This window comes from Salvelinus sp. IW2-2015, linkage group LG6.1 (assembly GCF_002910315.2).
Source record: "Salvelinus sp. IW2-2015 linkage group LG6.1, ASM291031v2, whole genome shotgun sequence".
NCBI lineage: Eukaryota > Metazoa > Chordata > Actinopteri > Salmoniformes > Salmonidae > Salvelinus > Salvelinus sp. IW2-2015.
Genome location: NC_036845.1, coordinates 11,917,190 through 11,932,728, shown reverse-complemented (window position 1 = coordinate 11,932,728; position 15,539 = coordinate 11,917,190). Strand labels below are relative to the sequence as shown.

Below are 15,539 nucleotides of genomic sequence, written 5' to 3'. Positions count from 1 at the left end.
ASACCTACTTCTTTCTACTGCTGATCTGAGACCATTAGGGTTAAACATTACAGATATAAATGCAATATATGGAGTAGAAAAGATTGCCTGCCCACCATGATCATGGGAGGTGTGAGAGAATTACTGCTCTTTGTGATGACTGTGGGGGTTGTGAAAGGTTGGTTCACTAATGTTTTATTTGGATTGAAGTGATTTGTTCGGGAAATATGCGGAACTTTACAAGTGTGAGATTAAAATTTGACTGTCTGTTTCTTCCGCGTTGGTCAATTTAGAAAAAAGGGTTTCAAAAGGGTTCTTCAGCTGTCCCCATAGGAGAACCCTTTTTGGTTCCAGGTAGAACCAATTTTGGTTCCAGATAGAACCCTTTTAGGTTCCATGTAGAACCCTCTGTGGAAAAGGTCCTACATGGAACCCAAAAGAGTTCTGCCTGGAACCAAAATGGTTCTTTAGAGGTTATGCTATGGGGACAGCCAAAGAACCCTTTTAGGTTCTAGATAGCACCTTTTTTCTAAGAGCGTACTCTACTGTTCTATAGCAGACTCTTCCTTTAGGATAACTTATTATTTCTCTTCAAGGCCGGGGTCATTAAATCCAGTCCAGCAGGTAGATATCTCACTCTGTGGACATCAGGTGAAGAAGGACGTTATGTGACTGTGGTTCTACCAGGTCAGAACAGAATTCTAACACTCTGTGAAGTGGAGATGTATGGGTACCATGCTCCAACTGGTAAGACTCCCTTTTTAAAAATGTATTTTCATGTTATCTTCAGAAATATCCGCCTTATTAAACAGACTTATGGTCTGACATCTTCACAAACAAAATATTAACATAGTGTCACTTGTGAACTAGTAAAACAAAGTTTAATGTCCTGCTGTTGTGTCCGGGAMAAATGTTTTTTGCGACATTGCTTTTGTCGAATAAACCTTGGTCAATGGAAACCTGCCTAGTGTTGGGGACTAGTGAACTAGATATAGTTAAATTATATTTTGCAGTAGCTTGGTGGTAGTTGAACTAAATGAAAATACTGGTAGTGTTTTCAGTAGTTAATTACCTTTTAGGAGTGTGGCTAAGTCCTAGACCTAGACCTAGACGCTACTTTTTTTGTTCAAATTAAATATGGGTGAAYACTTTCCTTTCTTTTTCGGCACCAGACCAGTCTGCATCTCACTTGAAACAGTTTTTGTGTTTAATAGGCTAAATTACACATTCTGTTAACATCTGACTCTAGAGTGATCCTTTCTTGAAATTTGTAGTCTATGACATTTCAGATTTAGTGGTCTCCACCTTTTGACGGCCGTGACACTATGACTGTGATATGTGGTTGTCCCACCTAGCTATCTTAAGATGAATGCACTGTAAGTGTCTGCTAAATGACAGAAAATAGCTAATGTAAAATGTATAACTCTCCTGAGAAAGGTAGTGAAATCTGTCATACCTACAGTATGTGCTCAACTCCAAAGACTGACTGGACAGTACAGGATTAGGGTTGTGAAAAMACTTTCACTTTCCTTCAATTAGATCAGCAGCCTAACTGGTTAAAACCCTTAAACACCTACGTGACTGACTACAGTACATATCAAATTGCTCAAATCTTCCTCCAGTGCTAACATGAATACCCTTCTAATGATTTAGCTATGTACTTCATTCACTCACTCTGGCGTAAACGGCAGCAACAAAGGATTTCAACTTCAACTCTGTATTACAAAAATCCCCATCAGGGACATCTGTTGCTTTGAGACTGTACTAAATGAGAAAGTCTCAGGCAATACATCTCAGCTGCTGTATTTACTCAAGCGTTCTGTCATTATGTAAGTACAGATATGGGATTTTAATTTGATCACTCTTTTTCTGCTGAAAATGTTCCTGCATGGCAGGAAATGCAAGCTTATTGTGTATTCGAGGTTTGAAAATGCTTCTAAAGTTTGTGATTTCCACTTTAAAATGTCAGACTAACAAAAAATGTATCAAATGTATGAATTGTAATCCACATAATTAATTAACATATATTGTTGCTGTAGGATGATTTTCCCGCTGTAGCAAACTGTCTCAAATTAAGATCCTAGATATGTAAGACACAATCCAATCATATACTGTATTTCTTCAAACTATGACAGCTGAAATGAATACATCAAATACATTGTTGGAAACCCAAACATTATTTAGGTAATAGACACAGGTATCTTACCAGAGTTTAATTGTTCCAGCCACTGGTGTTACAGCAGAGCTGGTTAGAGGCAGTGCAAATGAAGCCCTTGTTTTTTGACACTGGCTTCAGTGCTCAGAGGAGTTCCGCAGTTGGAGGCAGTGATGGGCATTGCATTGAGAGTACCTGTAGTGGACAAAACAGGTTAAACATTATCAGACGACACATACACAGGCCTGAAATATCTTCTACATATTCATTTTACTCAAAGCAAGACTGTTGTCAATGACTAATTAACAAGGCAACAATAGTTAAAACATGACAAGCATATGTAATACATATTTATATTAGACAGCATTTCACAGCTTTGTTTTAAAGAGACAGTTTAGGCTCTTTTGCTGCACTCTCCTGGAAGTGCAGGTCCACATACTGCAGTATGTGGTCCACTGGACTGAGCAGAAGGATGTCTGTGTTCTCATCAATGTCCAGCTCAGTTGAGTAGTTCTTCAGTGGGATGGTGGGGCGGTGAACATGCCAAGCAGAGCACCAATCTTGGTCGTCTACACACACGCGTGCGTGCGTGCATGCATGCATGCACGCACCGACACACACACACACACACCACACACACACACCACACACACACACACACACACACACACACACACACACACACACACACACACACACACACACACACACACACACACACACACACACACACACCACACACGTTTGTTTTACTATTTTACTACTGGAAACAATTTATTCCCATTCAAAATCCTATTTTCCCTAACCTCTAAACCTAAGCATGACCCTAACTCCTAAACCTACCTCTAAACCAAACCCCTAACCCTAATTGTAACCCTAAACCTAAGCCTAAAATAGCATTTTTCCTTGTGGGGACCCGAGAAATGTCCCCACTTGTCCAAATTTTCCCCGTTTTACTATCCTTGTGATTTCTGGTCACCACAAGGATAGTAAAATCAAAAACACACCTACACAGTTATTAAATCAAATACTTGATTTTTGTTTTTGTTTTACTTCCAGCAATATTTGAGATGAAATGAAGTTCCTCTTTTGAACCATATGATGGTGCTGTTGTATTGCAAACATTTCTTCCTCTTGTGATGTATAGTGGGTGAAGGACACTGCATACCGTGATTCTAAAATGCTGCTATATTTATTCGGTGGTGTTCAGTGGCCTGCCTAGCACATCTTTTTGCAAAATGTACAATTAGTTTTAAATGACCATTTAGGACTGATTTAGAGGTGGTTTTGGACTGTACGCATGTGTAATGTATGCTATAGCATGATTACAGGGCAATGGCCAGGTTGATGTCACCAGGTTGTTCCACTGAGCCTTTACAACAATCAAGGCCGTCTTAGTGTGTCTGTGAAGCTTCATCATGTCTTATGAACATACTCATAAGCATACTGTACAAGGAATGCAAAAAGTGCAGTTCACACAAAAAGTACAAGATGACTACATGTGACATGCCTGTGTCAGGGCTCTGTATATGTAATGCTCCATGGGACAGTCTTGTTTGCCACTTTTGAAAAGCAAACAGTTCTTTGTACATCGCAAACATAGTGACTCAGAGGTCAGTGGACCCTTCCTATGTTCAATCCATTTCTGCCAGTCCCTGAGGACCTAAAGGAATCCCCTCTAATGCAGAGCATGCAAACACATTACATCCACGGTAAGTTCCCAAATGTATATGATAACTTCATTTTGAGTAGCCTACTGCAAAATGTGTCAGTCATATGTTTTATCTGATCTGTGACATTTCAAAGAACTGTCTGGTTAACAGAATATCTGAATCTGTTAATGTTAATCTGTGAACCTCTCCTATTTGTTTCTATCAGCAAGATGAAAGAAGTAATTATACTCTCCCTACTGGGGATTCTGGGAATGGGAAGGTGCTCTAAAGATGAATTAGGTTGGTCAACGCTTTTACCTTGTTGGGTCCCATAGGAATCTATTTTCTATTGTTCTATATGTAAAGTTAACGCATGAAAATAGTGTCATTATTTCAAATGTGGATATTTAAATACAGTATATAAAAACGATTTTATAACATGTAAGGAGATGATCAGATGGTAACATGATTTATGGTTCATCTCTGTTCTGAATAGCTATCCTCACTATTCTCCTTCTGGCCCACAGTGAATGTTGCTCTGAGGGGCAAAGCAGCCCAATCCTCCACATTCTACGGAGGCACTGCAAAAAGAGCCATTGATGGAATATGGAACCCGACTTACGAAGATCACTCCTGCAGCCACACTTTGGGAGAGACCAACCCCTGGTGGAGGGTGGACCTGCTGGAGACTTACCAAGTCACCTCCGTCACCATCACCAACAGAGATACTTTAGCAGAGAGGATCAACGGGGCTGAGATCCGCATTGGAAATTCCCTGGAGAACGATGGCAACAGTAACCACAGGTATGGCACTGCCCATCATCCTGCATTTGAGCATTAGAAGAAAATGATGTTGTATGCCCAGGCTGATAGCCCAGGTGTCTGCTATGTCACAATTCTGTTATTCCTCACATGCTATCTCTTCACCTGCTTCTCAATAGTATTGAGGAGAAGGTTCAAGGTGCCTCCACTAGGACTTATTTTATCCAATGGGTTTTGACAGTTGTGTAAAGTAGCTTTAGTAAAAATGCCTTTGACAATTTTTACTCCACTAGATTCCTATTTTAAGTTTACTTTTCACTCCCATACATTTTCCCTGACACCCAAAAGTACTCAGGCAGGACAGCAAAATGGTCCAATTCACACACTTGTAAAGATCATTTTACTGGGTGACTCTCCCTTTTACTTCTACCTTTTTTACTGCAGTATATTTACTTTTACTCAAGTATAACTGTTCGGTACTTATTCCACAACTGGGTTTTAAAAAGGAGGCGAGGATAGAGGATACGAGGAATCCACCTCCTAATACGTCTTACTGTTCCGTCCAGGTGTGCGTTGATATCCTCCATTCCCGCAGGGGGCTCCACCACATTTCAATGCCACGGGATGCAGGGGCAATACGTCAATGTGTTCCTCAGAGGATACATGCAATATCTGACCCTGTGTGAGGTGGAGGTGAATGCTCATCCTGCTCCTATTGGTACGCATCAAAACCTGGAAGAAAAGAACCTAACAGAGTGATCATACGCATATTGAGATAAATATTTTGATGGTGATCCATTTGTGTGGTAGTTTTCCTTTTTTATTAGCTATAAATGGTTGATAAGACCTGTACATTATAACTTCACTGTTCATCTCATGTATGTTTCATTGTGTCTTATAAGAAGAAATGGGACCAACTCAAGCTTCAGAACTCAACTTAATTGTTCCTGTTACAGGTAAACCCAGATCCATACCACATAAGTATGTTATATAAATTAATGGATCGTTGTACTGCATTGGTAAGTGTAAACCTTCTATTTCCCTAAAGACAATGTTGCCTTAAAGAAAACTACTCGCCAATCCTCCCAGTTCTCCTACATGGGGGGCTCTAACAATGCCGTAGATGGAATACGCCTCTCCATGTACAAAGACAAATCATGCAGCCGCACCAAGTCCCAAGTCAACCCATGGTGGAGGGTGGACTTGCAGCGAACTTACAACGTCACCTCCATAACAGTCACCAACATTGAAGACGTTGATCCAGAGATGATCGATGGTGCTGAGATCCACATTGGAAACTCCCTGCAGAATAATGGCAACAGCAATCCATTGTGAGGAGCCTCATTAGCAAATATAACAGAGCGCATTTGATGTTTAAGATTTGAGATCAAAAGCCTGTTTATACAATGTGTTTTCGTTCGATTTCCTTCTTTAGGTGCGCTGTGATCTCCTCATATCCCGCGTGGGAGGTCATGACCTTTCAGTGCAGTGGGATCGAGGGTCGCTATGTGAACGTTTTCTTGCCGGGCTGCAATAAACACCTGTCACTGTGTGAGGTGGAGGTGAATGTGGGCAGCCGTCCAGGTGAGGAGCAGACATTATATGGTATTGTCATCAATTAACGGAAGGGGCAATATATGATCACTTCATCTAAGTTTATAAGCTTGTTAGGGTGACAAAATCATGACATCTGGTCAAACTTGACCTATTCCTCTAAATTACAACAAATGTCTTGGTCCTTTTACAGATATGGACAAACATCTTTCCTCTGGTATGTACAGGGTTTTATTTATAATATCTCTGATGTGTTATTGTTGGACATCAAATCACATTTTATCACATCGTTAGCAGATGTTATTGCGAGTGTAGCGAAATGCTTGTGCTTCTAGTTCCGACCATGCAGTAATATCTAACAAGTAATCTAACAATTTCACAACAACTACCTTTTACACTTGCCTACATGGTAGCTATTAGAAGACTTGAAGCCATGGCTAACTGTCTCTTAACAGTGTGGGTCAAAAGCCTGTGACTCAAACCCTTATGTACTGTAATGTTTCCTGTAGACAGGAGCGTGCAAGATATGAAGAGAGGGCAAGACATTCTATGCCCAGACCATAAGACTCGATATGGTAACACAATATACAACATTTTTACTTTTGTTGTATTATAGAGAATGCAACACTGTTTTAGAACATTTTTCATTGAGATCACTGATTAGTACTGCATCTTGAACTGACAATGAACCATTTGTAAACCCATGATTTTAATCTGGTTTGTTCTGTGAAGAGAATGCAGCCACTGGCGGGATAGCCAGTCAGTCGTCGCAGTGGGACAAGTTTGGAGATGCCAACAATGCCATTGACTTGAACTGGACCAACCGGTATCTGGAGGGGTCCTGCAGCCACACAAAAGCAGAGGTCGACCCCTGGTGGCGGGTGGACCTGAGCAAGACCCACAACGTCACCTACGTCACCATTACCAACAGAGGGGACTGCTGCTCAGACAGGATCAGTGGAGCAGAGATCCACGTTGGGGACTCACTGTTCAACAACGGCAATAGCAACCCACTGTGAGTTATCTTTGTAACACAACTTCTGGCTGGCTACACAACCCACTATGTGTCATCCCGACAACACAACTCTCCCTTAAACAACCCAGCCATCTCCATAACTCATCAACTATGAGGATTTAATCAGACTTAAAGGCGCAGTTTACATACACTTCGGTTGGAGTCATTAAAACTCATTTTTTAACCACTCCACAAATTTCTTGTTAACAAACTATAGTTTTGGCAAGTCGGTTAGGACATCTACTTTGTGCATGACACAAGTCATTTTTCCAACAATTGTTTACAGACAGATTATTTCACTGTATCACAATCCCAGTGGGTCAGAAGTGTACATACACTAAGTTGACTGTGCCTTTAAATAGCTTGGAAAATTCCAGAAAATGGTGCCATGGCTTTAGAAGCTTCTGATAGGCTAATTGACATCATTTGAGTCAATTGGAGGTGTACCTGTGGATGTATTTCAAGGCCTACCTTCAAACTCAGTGCCTCTTTGCTTGACATCATGGGGAAATTAAAAGAAATCAGTGCGAGCAAGGAGTGCGAGCAAGGAGGCCTACGAACCTGACTCAGTTACACCAGCTCTGTCAAAAGGAATGGGCCAAGATTCAGCCAACATATTGTGGGAAGCTTGTGGAAGGATACCCGAAACATTTGACCCAAGTTAAACAATTTAAAGGCAATGCTACCAAATACTAATTGAGTGTACGTAAACTTCTGATCCACTGGGAATGTGATGAAAGAAATAAAAGCTGAAATAAATAATTCTCTCTAGTATTATTTTGACATTTCACATTCTCAAATAAAGTGGTGATCCTAATAGACCTAAGACAGGGAATTTTTACTAGGATTAAATGTCAGGAATGGTGAAAAACTGAGTTTAAATGTATTTGGCTAAGGTGTATGTAATCTTCTGACTTCAACTGTAGCTATGGATACAATGACTGACCAGCTATGATATCAAAATTATAGTTGGAACCATGTTTTGAGGCTATATAGTTTGTTTACATTTACTTTGTTTAAGAACATTGGATAAAACAAGATTATATTTTTGGTTCTGATGGGCTATGACAGTTGAACTAAGCTCATGAGGCATTTTTAAGTTATGTTCTTCAAGAATCATTGGGCACATATCATTAATTTATACATCCCAAAATGGATGTAGCAACTGCAGATTGCCCCTTTAAGCTTTCAGGAAACTCATCCCTGATCCCTTATTTTGAGCAAATACTGTTTGTCCTGTAATCATCTTATAACATATAACAATGCTCAAGATTCCTATGCCTGTAGGTGTGCCAGGATTCCATACATCCCTGCTGGGCAAAGCAGGACATTTCCGTGCGGTGGGATATCGGGGCGCTATGTCAACATTCTCCTCCCAGGAAAATAAAAGTACTTGACTTTGTGTGAGGTGGAAGTGCAAGCAAGCACCTTTCAGGCAGGTATGGGCTCCATCATTCAGAATGTACACCTTCTCCAGCAGATGCCTTTTTTTATTATCGTTTACCGATATACATTTTTTACTCCACTCCCTTCCATCCTCCTTTTTCCAGGCCTGCCTTCAACTGCCCCCGAGACAGCTGTTACAGCTCCAAACCTAAACCTGGCCTGGCTGTGGGATCTTCTGAGATCCCTCGGAATGCCTGCTATTCGGAAAGGTCAGCTACTCCTACATCCAATCATACAGTACCCTCCAGGCTAAAATTGGGACCAGAAATCAGAAATCCTTAACCAGAGGCTTGGATTTTACACAATATTCCATACTCACCAAGTCATTTTTCTGAGCATGGGCAGCGCCATTGAGGGCTGTCCCTATTTTAAAGTAGTTAATTTCTTCTTCTTCTGAGTGTATTCGCAGTACAAAAATAAACTGAAAAGGTGCATACCACTACCTACTTTGCTGGAGTGTGTAAAGTTTGAACAGATAGATGTACTGCCACCTGCAGTTATGGAATGTTTGCTCATGAGTAATATTCATTGGCTGAACTCTCCTACTGACCTACTGTGATCCTTCCTTAACCCATAGCAAGTCCTAGCCAGTTGACTACTTCAAAATGGTGAAAGTCCTCAATGGCGCTGCACATGCTAAAACAGGCTTTGGGACAATGGGTCAATTACATTTCAACACAGTTGATTCATGGAGGGCCGAATCCTAACTTAAAATTTATGTATTTACCTCAAGTTTCATGCATTAGGATTAGCCTTGAAATGAGTTGACATGTGTTAGTTTCAACTCTGCTGTTGCATTGATTTCCCTTACTTCTCGTCTTCTATTTCTCGACTGAAGAAGAGACCTACAATCAAAACAATACAGACGAAGAAACATTTGATCATGAGAAAATATCATTTGAGACACAACATCCTGTTGATACAGTGCCTGGTAAGTTACCCACATAGTCTGCAAAATGCAAGCAAACCCTTTTGCTTTCGTTGTGTGTCACTAAGGCTGTGTTTACATAGGCAGCTAAATTCTGTTTTTTTCCACTAATATGTCTTTTGACCAATCAGATTAGCTTTGAAAAAGATCTGATGTGATTGGTCAAAAGACAAATTACTGGGAAAAAGATCAGAATAGGGCTGCCTGTGTAAATGCAGCCTATTACACTTACAGTGCCTTCAGAAAGTATTCACACCCCTTTGACTTTTTACACATTCTGTTGGGTTACAGCCTGAATTTAAAATGGATAAAAACAAACAAAAAAATGTCACTGGCACAATATCCCATAACGTTTTTTTAAACAAATTAGTGACAAACAAAAAGCTTAAATGTCTTGAGTCAATAAGTATTCAACCCCTTTGTTATGGCAAGACGAAATAAGTTTAGGAGTAAACATTTGCTTAACAAGTTACCCCTTTGTTCATGGTGAAGTTATTAATTATACTTTGGATGGTGTATCAATACACCCACTCACTACAAACTCAGTTGCCGGAAAGGAAGGAAGGATTTCTCCATGAAACCAATGGAGACTTTAAAACAGTTACAGAGTTTAACGGCTGTGAAAGGAGAAAACTGAGGATGGATCAACAACATTCTAGTTACTCCACAATACTAACCTAACTGACAGAGTGAAAAGAAGGAAGCCTGTACAAAATACAAATATAATACAAAATATGCATCATGTTTGCAACAAAGCACTAAAGTAATACTGCAAACAATATGGCAAAGCAATTCACTTTTTGTCTGAATACAAAGTGTAATGTTTGGGGCAAATCCAATACAACACATTACTGAGTACCACTCTCCATATTTTCAAGCATAGTTGTGCCTTCGTCATGTTATGGGTATGCTTGTAATGGTTAAGAACTGGGGAGTTTTTCTGAATAAAAAATACATTGAATGGACCTAATTCTAGAAGAAAACCTGGTCCAGTCTGCTTTCCACCAGACACTGGGAGATGAATTCACCTTTCAGCAGGACAAACTAAAACACAAGGACAAATCTACACTTGAGTTGCTTACCAAGAAGACAGTAAATGTTCCTGAGTGGCCGAGCTACAGTTTTGAATTAAATCTACAGCAAGACAAATATATGGCAAGACTTGAAAATGGTTGTCTAGCAATGATCAACAACCAATTTGAAAGAGCTTGAAGAATTTTGAAAATAATAATTGGCAAATGTTGCACAATCCAGGTGTGGAAGCTCTTAGAGCAGAGTTCCCCAACTGGTGGCCTGAGGGTGATATTATTTGGCTCCCCAAGTTTTCTGAACAAACAAAATAATATACAGTACCAGTCAAAAGTTTGGACACACCTACTCATTCAAGGGTTTTTCTATATTTTACTATTTTCTACATTGTAGAATTAATGTGAAGACATCAAAACTATGAAATAACGTAGTAATCAAAAAAAGTGTTAAACAAATCAAAATATATTTTTATTTGCACACTCTTGGCACACACTTGGCATTCTCTCAACCAGCTTCATGTGGTAGTCGCCTGGAATGCATTTCAATTAACAAGTGTGCCTTGTTAAAAGCTTAATACGTTTGAGCCAATCAGTTGTGCTGTGACAAAGTAGGGGTGGTATACAGAAGATAACCCTATTTGGTAAAAGACCAAGTCTATATTATGGCAAGAACAGCTCAAATAAGCAAAGAGAAATGACAGTCCATCATTACTTTAAAACATGACGGTCAAACGCGCACCTTTTATAAAATAGGGCCACCTTCTGTATACCACCCCTACCTTGTCACAACACAACTGATTGGCTGAAACGCATTAAGGAAAGAAATTCCCCAAATTAACTTTTAACAAGGCACACCTGTTAATTGAAATGCATTCCAGGTGACTACCTCGTGAAGCTGGTTGAGAGAATGCCAAGAGTGAGCAAAGTTGTCATCAAGGCAAAGGGTAGCTGAATAATCTCAAATATAAAATATATTTTGATTTAACACTTTTTTGGTTTACTACATGACTCCATATGTGTTATTTCATAGTTTTGATGTCTTCACTATTATTTTACAATGTAGAAAATAGTTAAAAATTACAAAAAACCCTTGAATGAGTAGGTGTGTCAACTTTTGACTGGCATTGTATATATTATTATAATTTTTTTGTTGTTGACATAAAATACCTTAAAAATACCAGCAAATCAGCTCCAAGTGATTTTAGTTTTGGAAATCTGTTCCAAAGTATTCCCACGCATAATAGATATTTGTGACCGTATACAAATGTACGCATGGTTTGAAAATATGTTTTAATAAAACATATGTTTGTACTTCCTGCGGTCAATTTGCAGTTTACAAATGATTTGTAATTATGTTTCGGCCCACTGATTTAAAAAAAATAAATCAATGGATCTAATTTGATGATCCCTGTCTTAGACTTACCGAGAAAGACTGACTGCTGTAATCGCTGCCAAAGGTGCTTCTACAAAGTATTGACTCAGGGGTTTGAATACTTAGGTTAATTAAATATTTCTGTATGTCATTTTAACTTTCACTTTGTCATTATTGGGTATTGTGTGTAACTTATCATAAAAAAAAATGGTTTTATCCATTTTGAATTCAGGCTGTAACACATCAAAATGTTGAATATGTCAAGGGGTATGAATACTTTCTGAAGGCACTGTTTTCCCAACCTAATTCTTATTGTGTCCCCCTCAGAGAATCTAGCCTCCGGTGGAATAGCGGTCCATTCCTCCCAGTACGACAGCCACGGTGCTGCCAGTAATGCCATCGACAGGAAGCGTAACCCACTGTACCATGCTGGCTCCTGCAGCCACACGGAGGCAGAGACCAACCCCTGGTGGAGAGTGGACCTATTGGACACATACCAAGTCACCTTTGTCACCATCACCAACAGAGGGGACTGCTGTCTCCACAGGATCAACGGGGCTGAGATCCGCATTGGAAACTCCCTGGAGAACAACGGCACGACCAATCCACTGTGAGAAGATATGATTCATGAAGCCTTGGCTTAGATGATCCACAGCAGTCATGTTTTGGAGATGTTGTGGCGAATTTACCAGTTTACATCAATGATTGCAGGTTTCATGATCAGGAAAAACCTCTGGCTGTATGCTCTAACTTACTGGTATGTGTGCGTTTCAGGTGTGCTGTGATCTCCGAGATGAGAGAAGGGCAGCCAATGGATATTCCATGTAACATGGAGGGACACTATGTCACTATCGTTCTCCCAGGCAGAGAGAAGTACCTGGCACTGTGTGAGGTAGAGGTGTACGGGGGAAAGTGATGACCCTAACCAATCCGAAATGACTCCTTTTACAGGAAAGTCCAAATAAGGCCAACATAGTTACCATCTAACTGCATAATTACTACAGAATCACTTAATATTTTGAGAAGTGTGGAGAAAGTCACTCACTATTTCTTGTCATAACCCAGCGGAACCTCAAATTGTTTTCTTTGTTGAAGGCGGACGCCGTATTATAGCCAAATTATAAACAGTCACATTTGTATTCAGGTGTCTATTCTATTAATAAAGGCTTGTTACTGTGCATCCAGAAACCATTTAATGAATTTAATATCCAATTCTCTCAAATGATCAACCAGCAAAAACTCGCATTGGTTTCACTGTTAATCAAAAACAAGAGAAAGAAAGATGCTGATAAACCTTTTTTCAAAATACAGATGAAGTCAACAAGCATTAGACAAAGCTAGGCCTGTCACAAGAAATGTTGATGTCAAAATATTTCAAATTGTGTGGTCACCGCCCCACCACTAAAAACAGGCATTTTGCTTTCAAGATCACTTCAGTACCTTACTGTATATCTTGGACATAACCAAAAATAAACTTAGCATAAAACACTTGCTGTGCTATTCATGAACAGTCACAGAAATAGCAGAACACATTGAAATAAACTTCTTGCATTTAATTGAAACTGCTGCTTGAAACTACTACAATTGATGAATGTTGTATAATATGTATAAACCTTGAAGTCTGAGTAACTAACAGTATGCTTATTGCTAAAATGCCTCACCTGTATTGGTGAGATGATTTGTACCCAACAATACTGTAGCTTTTACACTGGAATGATTACACTGGGGTTGTTTTAAGTAACTTCAAAGCCACACTGGTAAAGGCAGAATGAGTCACAGGGATAATGAGAACGACTCTCCTGTTTGACCCTTGACCTCATCAGAGTGGCAAAGGGACTTTCACAGTCACAACTCAGAGCTGCATGAACAAAAGGGGAAAGTGGTTAGAGCACACCAGTGCTATCAAGTGTAAAGTCGAGACCAGAGTGGCGTAGTCTTTCACAGCTATGTCCCCACAATAAAATGGGGAAGTAACCGCAAGCGCGTTACAATTTTAAATCATTAAAAAAAAATGAGTTTTTTTTGTCATATAACATTGTTGAATTCAATTATGTTGCTGTTGTGACATGTGCAAAGGCCACTGAGGTGCAAAAAAAGGCTACAAATTAATGATGTAACTTCCTGTGGTGGAGTCCAAAGCAATAACGCTAAATTGGCATGACTTTAACAACTCCAAAAAGATGCCTAAAAGTGTTTTCTGTATGTCAATACAGGGTCCTAAACCACTGATATATGGTGGTAGGTCATTACGCTAATGCTTAAAATAATGCACTGCTACAAGTTGCAATGGGTTGTTGGGAAAAATCTGTTTGCAGATGATCATATTCCACTTCTCTTAAAAAGGACATTTCAGGTGTGCTACATTAAACTGACACTTGCAGCTGTAACACTAGTAGTTATACTAACTACACTTTGCTTTGGCAAATAACAAAATTATTACACACATCAGTGAATCAAAAAAATTACACTAAATAATGACAATTGTTAATATGCAAAAAAAGGCATAAAAGTACAGAAACTAAATATGCCTGACATCCAAAATGTACTAATACACACAAAAATAAAATGAATTTCTTTCTTTAAGAACAACTTTCAGTATAAGCTCGCATAAAATTAAATTAAATGCTTACACAACACAAGTGGGGACTCTTATTTAGCCCATCACATCAGTCCACTGCTCTAACAGAGCCTCAAAAAAGGGAGACGTAAAACGCAGCTGTGGCAGTGGTACCTCCAAAGGAGACAGACCAACAGGAAAAGGAACTATATAAAAACACGCACCACGCTGGTGGAAACACTAGAAGGTAGCACCAAAAACAGGCCGACCCTGCTGTTATCTGAGCTCTTTAGCTGCTTTGGGAACTTTTAGAACTTTGTAAACGTTGTTGTGAAAGACTGTGGCAAAGTGGGGCCTGGAGTCCCTGGACATGAGCGTACAGAGGGGGACTTTCCCAGCGTTCTGAGGGTCCTCCACATCCCAGATCTCAGGCATACTGCAGCCAGGCCTGGAGASCACAGAGAAAGCCAGGAAGGGAGAAAGAGAAAGGGGCAGAGAAAGAGAAAATATTTCAGCAAAGAAACAAACTGAACAAAAACATTGTGTGATTAACGGACTGCGAAACAGATTGTTCAAATGGTCACTTGGCAGCAGAATTGGGTTCAGTTCAATTCTGAGTAATTTCAGAGTGAGTTGGAAAAATGCCCTGTACTGACTGGAATGACTTGTTGACAATGTCACAAGAACATATGACAGTGTAAACAGCAGTTGGTTACTGACAGGAAGGCCACCTAGGGTTACCTAGAGCGCCGGGTGCACCACGAGTCCTCCAGGACAAAGTAGTCCACCTCCATCTGCATCAGGTTCCTCTTCACCACCTCGGCAGACTTGCGGCTATACATGGCGTACACCAGCTTGGTCCTCTCCCTGAGTGGAACAGACCACAACGTTTAGACAACGCTGAATTGGTGTTAGCCTAGCACATAGCGAGTACAGTAGTATCAATGTTCTGTCCACACCTCAGTCCAGCGTCCTCGTAATGTGGGTGGTTGACGATGGGCCGGCCGGCTGACAGCTTCACACTGGCCATGGTGGGCATGGCTCCAGCAAACACAGCGTCTGCACCACACACAAAACAAAGTACATCTAAG

The 15,539-nt window shown here is 40.1% G+C and overlaps 1 protein-coding gene and 1 pseudogene across 1 annotated transcript in view; one reads left to right on the top strand and one right to left on the bottom strand.

Annotated features, from left to right (window-relative positions):
* The first annotated feature begins 3,756 nt into the window (after positions 1-3,756).
* LOC111965085 (uncharacterized) lies at positions 3,757-13,069 on the top strand (annotated as a pseudogene).
* A 1,110-nt stretch (positions 13,070-14,179) lies between these two features.
* Positions 14,180-15,539, bottom strand: part of LOC111965086 (protein C-mannosyl-transferase DPY19L1-like) — a 17,337-nt gene continuing 15,977 nt past the window's right edge. Inside the window, 3 exon segments of the mRNA XM_023989077.2 lie at positions 14,180-14,896; positions 15,190-15,315; positions 15,408-15,507. Coding sequence (XP_023844845.1) covers positions 14,725-14,896; positions 15,190-15,315; positions 15,408-15,507 — 398 coding nt within the window. The 3' untranslated portion in view covers positions 14,180-14,724.